Raw genomic sequence first — 7,857 nt, 5'->3', positions numbered from 1 at the left:
GAAATTATTATAAAAATTTCGAAAAATATCTTTCATTTAAAAAAGCCGCCCTGAATCTTTGAAACGATATCACAGATGATTTTTATTTTTTTTAATATCTCAATGGAAAAACCTTATTTATTATCATTTATTATTATCCTACTAAATCAGAGTAACAAAAAAATTAAGACAGCTCCGTGCTTCTTCTATTTAAATCTATCTCGTTTCGGTTCTAGTTACATTTTTACAAATATACTTTTTATTTACATGACTTCTTTACATCATCGTATTTTCCTTTTGTTTTAATTTACATTGATTTAACCCTTCTGGTCTGTTCGGGTCTATTTACCCAAGATACAATTTGTTTTTTATTAATATTTTATTTAGAAACTTTTCTTGATAATTTTATTAATGTAAGATCTCTCTTCTGTAACTTTTTAAAATATTACCGGGAAAAAGTATTTTATACATAATTATATATTAAACATTTTTTCCCCAGATTTTCTAATCATATTGCTCAAATAGTGATATGAATATATTAGAAAATCTGGGAAAAAAATAAATATGAACACAGACAAGCAGGATTGTTTTATTTGAATACATCGTCAAATTAAATATAATTCATAGTTTAATAACCTATTACTGCATAATGCCACGAATTCAATCACGTATCACTCCGTTGTGTTCATTTTCAGACGATACTTTTCTAATATCCTGATAATGACATGCGCAGAAATACCGCGACGCACAATCGAATAACAACCGAGTTTCGACACATCTACTACGGTGGAACCGATCCTGCGCGCATCGGTCTGTGTCTTGGAATTAGTAGAGCTGTGGAAGACACCATCAAGTTCTGGCCACAATGCGCGAAACTCGTTTGGATGCAGACTGCTCGGCTCTTTGCTAACGTTGGCACTGGTAAGCGCAAGTGGACCAACGATATGGGCGACACTGCGAATAAACTTGTCGTTAGGCACACGTATACCCACAGTGTCGATGCCTGGATTTAAATCCTCATTCAGAGCAGGTGTGCGCCGCAGGCATATTGTGTATGGTCCAGGAAGCAGATCTTCTAGCATACCAGCTGGAATGTCGTCTATGATGCCCCATATACCTACCTCCTTGACATTACTCAAGCAAACAGCCAACGGCTTTCTCTCGTCTCGTTGCTTGATTTCATATAGCCGCTGGATGGCGTGTGAATTAGCAGCCAGGCAAGCCAGACCATACACTGTGTCTGTTGGTACTGCGATCACTTTTCCCTGCCGCAGTAACTCTGCTGCCATCGCAACACTCCGGTCACCGCCACAGAAGAAGTGCTTCTCTTTTGGTCCAAACATCTTTATCTCTTTCTTAGCTTTATTCATAATAACTTGCATGGGACCCATTGAGTTGGGACTCATGATATATCTAATGCTTGTCGTACTCCACTCCTGTAAAGAGAATAAGAAGAAAACTATTAAGAAATTTGTGAAAAGAATCAGTAATATTGAAATAATCCTTAATTATGTAATGTTTTCCAGTTTCGATACACAAAAAAGTTCATTCCAATTGATTTTTTATTTTTTATTTATCAGATTTTATTTTAGATATGCATCGAGTTGTTTCTTTCTTTCCTGAAAAGTGGAATGTAATGTTTTATTTTTTTTCTTCTTTTATCTAACGAGAATATAGACTTTTCGTTTTTTTTTTATATCGGCACCGAATGAAAATTTACCCACATAATTAAGAAATTTTTTTAAACACATTTTTTTGTCTACTTTATGAGTTGTTATATATTAGACTAATTGAAAACTACTTTAATATAAAAAAATAAAGATAATTATTTAGAATCCCCCCCTCCCACCTTAAATTTTCATAAAAATTCACTTATTCGACGTATTTTCACTCAAAACGAAAGAATCTGGCAAAAAAAAAACGCGGCGATCGGCCTCGTGAATCGAGTTATTGAGCATTGAAGTTGGAGACTTTACAGGAGACTTTGAAGATAGCTGTCATTCCGATTCGATACAGCTCTATGTATACGTTCTGCATTAATGATACAGATTCAATGCTTTAAAAACACAAATTCTCTGCTTCACAAATGCAAATTCAGCGTCAATGCAAAGAAATTGTGAATGCTTGAAGCAGTGAATTTATTGTTTCTAAACTATTAAAATTTCAATAACAAAAGATATACTATAATAACATAAAATAGAACCAAACTTATAAAGTATAAAAGTAAAAAATTATTAAAAAACACAATAATGTTTCGGGATATTAAACGATACGATTCTCGATACGATACTATCTCCTACATTCTATAGCAAACCCCAAAATCTAATCTTCCTTAGTTCCATCTCTAATTTCAAGTTTCCCCAGAGTTTCACAGAAATGTTCAATAAATTAAGAATAATTTACATCAAACCTAGCAATTTCAGAAGCATAATATTTTCCTCCTTCATTCTTGCGATCCTCTTGAATTACCTGTGAGATTAGTCGACTCGCCACGTGTGAGCACACTCGTGATTGCAGCATCTATAAAAGATCGTCATAGGCTCGTCGGCGGACCGCGTTTGTAGCTGCTTGAAGTAAGCACGTGAATGTGAGCACTTAGGGCAACGTTCGTCCGTCGAATCCACTCCCATCCACGTGGATTCAGCGTCAATGATGTCAGCACGCTCCTTGCCCGTGAAATAAATGCGTGAGCTTATCCGGGATCTAATTGGATAAATATATGGACACGTGGGGCATGCGAATCGATTGCCCGACGAATGCTCCCGGAACCTGAGAAGGTTAGCGCAGAACGGACAGAATCGCAACACCATCCTTTATTTCCACGATGTCGAATGTCTCGTCGTATTTATTTTACAGTCTCTTCACTCCCCAGATGCACAATTAACATAATACATACCAACGTATATCACGTCATAGGGCGTATAAAGGTACAATTTTATGTAACATTGAAATCGTAGGCATGTAAGAGGTGCGTTCGGCAATGTAAATCTGAGATGTGTGAGCTAGCAAGTGGCACGCTTGATCACGTGATCTTCGAGCAATCCGAGCGCTAAGAATTAATTCCGAACGCTACAGAGCTGCAAACTGTCCTTTAAGGTTAGATTTTGTAAAATGAAATTGTTTATTTTTATGAATAAATAGAAGATATCTTATTCATTGAAAATGTCTCTTTCGCTTTACTCGAAATTGTCTAAGAGTCTTATATACTAAAAACAGATTGTTACACATTAATGTAGCAGACTCATATGCAGTGTTTTCTTAAAAGAAAATACTACATTGCAAAATAAATAAATAGATACAGGGAATCGATTCTGTATTTTGAAACGAGGTGAAAATGACAAAAGTGAGCGAATTTACTAGAGTACTGATAATTTGGTCAACATCTTGTTTCAAAATACAGAATCGATCCCCAGAATTGATCCCCTGATTCGGATTAAACCCTCGGTGGAAACTAGGCCTACCTCTTCTTTTACGGACTCTACTCAGTAGGAGAGTAAATTTGGGTAACATTTGATTGGCTGTTCCAATATAATCAGCGCTACTGTACGCAGGAAAGTGCATATTGGGGAAAATTTGATTGGTCACTTCCAGTATTACTATCGCCATTATGCTCAACGTTTCATCTTAGGCTGGATTTTCACTTGACGCCTACGAATATCAAGCTGACGAATAGCAAGCGTTCACTTTGATCACGTGGCCTGTTTTGACGTTGAAAATGAGCCTCATAGGCGTCGAGTGAAAACCTAGCCTTATATTCCTTCTATCATGTACCGGAATATCGGCACGTGTCGCATGTTCGCGTATCGCGACAGCGGGAGGCCAAGTAGATTCGTCGAAGGAGGATAGTCACCTGGACGATCATAGGGTAAGCCTTCTCGTGAGAATTTCTCATTGCGTACCACGTCAACAGCCAACGGCATACTCAAACCTTTTTATCATTCCTCATTAACAATCCCCTGAATGACAGGTCTTTCAGGTTATGACGTATCCTATCTCTCGATCGCTTGGCGGGACTGCCGGGATATGCGGTGCGCCGACGTCTCTACTCCCTGGATTTTAGGAAATCGTCCTCCCGTTCACGCGGCGCATTTTTAATTCCTCTCTTTTCCTGCCACGATATGGAGACGGATCAGAACGCGGCGTTCGATTTCGCGGCTATGCTCGCTCCGTTCTATCTTTTAATACTCGCTATGTTCTTGACGATGTTCTACAGGCTCAGGTAAGTTACTTGCGTATACCGCCAATACCGTCATGTTTTATACATAGCTTTAATAGTGGCTTAAAATATTAGGCACTTGTATTTTTTTTCTCTTTTATCAATTTGAAATTCTTTTACCTGTATATTGTTTCCTATTATAATAATTGCCGATAATATAACATAACAAGTTTAAATAGTTTTTGGAACAAAGAATATTACACATTGGTGAATATCATAAATCAAGAGGTTAATAAGAGGTTAATAAGGTACCTAATACTTTTTGGCCAATTTCTGCAAGGCTGTATGTTTTATTATTTCCACTTTTATTGCTTTTGATCCACTCTTCGTTTTTGAGAGTGTATCTAATTCATCGTGATTACGCATCTTTCAGGGCAAGATGGCCTGTGAAGGTGAATTGCTGGTTTTGCAACGAGAACACGAAGGTCTGGAGACAGCATTTGAACTGGTGGTTGTGTCCTTGGTGTGAACAGTACAACGGCTTTTCTAAGGTTTACCAAATTACAGGAGTTTTCCAGCGAGAAACACATTTTGACACAGAAATCATTCTGTATTTTATTTGATATTCAAAATAAAAACAGAGTGACTCCAAGTAGCAAAGCCAAATGATGGCCTAATAACGCCTTTAATAATAAGACATTAAAACGTCATCTTCATTTTTTCTCTTTTTCTCTTCAACATGCAAGAAGTTCAATTAAAAAGTACAGGCCTGTAGTATCCATGTTTACTTGTCCGTTTGCTGGAAAACAATTTCTTTTATTTTTTTATGTCCATAATGATGAATGTGAAATGTTCGTTCCAGAATGGCGATTATGCGTATGATATTCCAGAGCAATACGTAACGTCAAAAAGACATACGAGATATTGTAGACTGTCCGAGGACAGTGATAGCCGTCACGTCCTCAAAGATAGTCTCTGTGCATGCTGTAACAAGCGGGAAGGTCTGAAGTTATCGGAGCTGGCCAATTTTGAGCCCAAGAGTGAAAAGCTCTTTAACACCGAGCTGAAAATATTTAAGGAATACTTAGAAGCAAAATATCCGCTGTGCGACAGCTGCAAATCGACAGTGAGAGATGTGCTGCGCAGGCAGGCGGTGTGGCTAACTTGTTATAAGATGCTGTTCTTCAGACGGAAACCGTTTAAGACGCTTGTCAGTGTAAGTACATTTGCAGAAAAGATTGTCATAAGTAGAATAAGAGAAAGAACCCTATTTTCAGATGAAGTGAGTCTTGGTTAATAATACTCCTTATATAAATTTCAAAGTACATTTTTCAGTTCTATAAATTGTGCGCCGATTCGATTTGTTGGACTTGAAATACAGTCATAAAACTAGAGCTAGAAATACGTCACAAATTAAAATACTGCAAAGAATGGCTCATTAAAGATTAATGTTCGATGTCCTAAACGTTTATTATGTTATCGCAAATATTTCTTAATGTTTCCATTGACGTCTCCATCGACTTGCAGTTGCAGCAACAATGTAACAAATAATCATTAGTTAATACTATTACAGAACGCAAAAAAGTCGGAAACAGTCTTCCGAGTTTTCTCGACGATTCTGGTCTCAATGATCATGTACAACCACGACTTTGTTTGGCTGCCAACCAGTGGGCTATTTTTTCACTTGTGCGCTTGTTGGTCGAGCTCGATGAGAAAAAAGAGTTCCGATATATTATTGATATTTTTATGGTCCTGTATCATTACTCTTGTGTCCATAAAGGATTTGACTCTTCCAAATGTCTGGCTTACAACAGAATGCATCGTGCAGTATCGCATGGTAAACTCAATAAATGGGAAATTATCTCGATACACATCTCCTTTATTGCGAATTTGATTACGGCCCGTCATGATGTACGTTTTTCATTCTCTGCATTCTACTTTGTAATGTAATTTTCTGAAGATGGCTCAAAAACGAACCGAAATCTGTAATGTAACTTTTTCCGTTTTTTTAAACTGTTTTTTATTATATTATTGCTTATGTATATATTACATTGTATTTATATTAATTTACTCATCAATTTTTGCATTTAATTCTTATTTGCTCCTCTTATTATTGTTATTATTTTGAATATATTTGCACATTCAGTTTATCCGTCTTTCTTTCTAGGTAGCGGTTTGCGCATTTATTACAGCATTGGTGAGCTTAAGATTCAGCTTGTATAAAAGTACTTCGACCCGTTCGGTGGTACTTAAGAAGATCAAGTTGCGCTCACGAGATGTTATTTCGCCTCAGTTCGAATATAATAGTCAAAACAGAAACAATACCGTTCCAAGCGAAACGAATGGCTGTATTAAACCATCAGTCTATGCTGCGAACGAATTATCTTCCACTGAAATCAAATTCAGCAAATCACATTCAGCAATGTAACTATTTTACATCACTTCTGCTTTTCATAATTCGTAAACGTTTCTACAAAGTTACCACAAATTGGAAATCAGAAAAAAGTTAGGGAATTGTGCAAAATTTTCTGGAAAATAAAAATTTTTGGCCTTAAAAAACTTGAATGCAAGCAATGTCAACAACATTGTTGTAATTATAATTTACTACGTCAAAATATTCTTTCAACAAAATGTTTAAGTTTTCAAATCAAGACGAAAATACAAAAAATTTTTAAATATTAAAAGTTGAAAATTTGTCTAGAAATTATGGAAAAGTTATAGGATTTTAGGATAAGAAATGTGTGACAATCCTATTCTATTTTTCTATTTATCTATTTATTTCTCTAGATTGAGACAGAAGCTGTCTACGATCGTACCAAACGACGGTACCAATGGTTACCTAAATTCCGTCTCTCAGAATGATAGTCCACCAGATACCTGCTTGAACAACAGTCTGAGCTCCCTTTTCCTGAACGAAGATTCTCCAAAATACGACAGAATCACGAAAACGGCGCCGGCGATTTTCGAGCGAAGAGTGTACAGCGCGACGAGCTCCGAGAATCTGTTCAAGAAATCCGGTAGCAAGCATAAATGCATTTTATCGCCACCGAAGCTCAGATCGGTGACGCAGACCTCGTGGGTAGCGGGTGGTTACTGGCAGGAGGGTATGATGACCGCCACGCTGCCGACGCTCTCGCGCTCGTCCAGCCAAAGTTCCGGCTTCGGATCGGTCGGCTCCTCCAATCTCGCGCCTTCCCGCGAGCCGTCCGTGCACGAGCTCGACCGGTGCTCCTCCGCTGCATCGGAGATCTGGCGATGGTCGTGCCAGACGCCACGGCCAGGTCCCTACGTCGCGAGGCACGACTCGCCGGTGCCCCGGCCGCAGTCGCGGTACTCCGATGTGACGGGCAGTCACTCGCGAGCGGTGCCGTCGCCGACGGTCCGCGCGATGTTTAATGCGGATGATCATGTCCAGGAGAGCTGCGTGCGCGGGTCGGACATTGGAGATGTCCAGAACGGCTCAGTGCCGGCATACGCTGGTCATTACACGACGATCGTCGCGAGCCCTGGCTGGCTCTCTGCGCTGCTTTGCGGCTCACTGATACTGAATATGATAGTGCTGTGCACTACGCTGTTACGTTAACGTCGTGACGACCGGAAGCGCCACGGCCCAGGATCGTTCACTGTGTTCATGCGGTAATTTTTATCAATCGCCACGGCTATTTATATGATCGCTAGCGTTAATCGAGTACTCGGCGAATCTGATCGTTCCGACCGAAGAG

General features: G+C 38.7%; 2 protein-coding genes across 3 annotated transcripts; one reads left to right on the top strand and one right to left on the bottom strand.

The window, feature by feature from the left end:
- Positions 1-585: 585 nt before the first annotated feature.
- On the bottom strand, positions 586-2,582 carry LOC108750236 (yrdC domain-containing protein, mitochondrial). Its single transcript, XM_018489569.1, has 2 exons — positions 2,449-2,582; positions 586-1,415 (listed from the first exon to the last, which is right to left on the bottom strand). Exons 1-2 carry the CDS (start codon positions 2,497-2,499, stop codon positions 651-653), a joined length of 816 nt encoding a protein of 271 aa, XP_018345071.1. The 5' UTR covers positions 2,500-2,582; the 3' UTR covers positions 586-650.
- A 1,183-nt stretch (positions 2,583-3,765) lies between these two features.
- On the top strand, positions 3,766-7,857 carry LOC108750234. Of its 2 annotated transcripts, none has more exons than XM_018489565.1 (7): positions 3,766-3,844; positions 3,947-4,198; positions 4,569-4,686; positions 4,998-5,351; positions 5,709-5,972; positions 6,303-6,559; positions 6,923-7,857. In XM_018489565.1, exons 2-7 carry the CDS (start codon positions 4,098-4,100, stop codon positions 7,716-7,718), a joined length of 1,890 nt encoding a protein of 629 aa, XP_018345067.1. In that variant the 5' UTR covers positions 3,766-3,844; positions 3,947-4,097; the 3' UTR covers positions 7,719-7,857. The 2 variants fall into 2 exon arrangements, with proteins under 2 accessions (XP_018345067.1, XP_018345069.1); XM_018489567.1 differs by having other exon boundaries at positions 3,956-4,198; positions 6,923-7,718.

Source organism: Trachymyrmex septentrionalis, unplaced genomic scaffold (assembly GCF_001594115.1).
Source record: "Trachymyrmex septentrionalis isolate Tsep2-gDNA-1 unplaced genomic scaffold, Tsep1.0 scaffold34, whole genome shotgun sequence".
In the NCBI taxonomy this organism is placed as follows: Eukaryota; Metazoa; Arthropoda; class Insecta; order Hymenoptera; family Formicidae; genus Trachymyrmex; species Trachymyrmex septentrionalis.
This window is presented reverse-complemented; position numbering and strand designations above follow the sequence as displayed.

Bases quoted from the DNA above. Each gene is read 5' to 3' on its own strand.
- LOC108750234 (XM_018489565.1), top strand. From the start codon at position 4,098: ATGGAGACGGATCAGAACGCGGCGTTCGATTTCGCGGCTATGCTCGCT. The intron at 4,199-4,568 runs GTAAGTTACTTG...CGCATCTTTCAG, and splicing joins ACGATGTTCTACAGGCTCAG to GGCAAGATGGCCTGTGAAGG. The intron at 5,352-5,708 runs GTAAGTACATTT...ATACTATTACAG, and splicing joins CGTTTAAGACGCTTGTCAGT to AACGCAAAAAAGTCGGAAAC.
- LOC108750236 (XM_018489569.1), bottom strand. From the start codon at position 2,499: ATGCTGCAATCACGAGTGTGCTCACACGTGGCGAGTCGACTAATCTCA. The intron at 1,416-2,448 runs GTAATTCAAGAG...TTCTCTTTACAG, and splicing joins CGAGTCGACTAATCTCACAG to GAGTGGAGTACGACAAGCAT.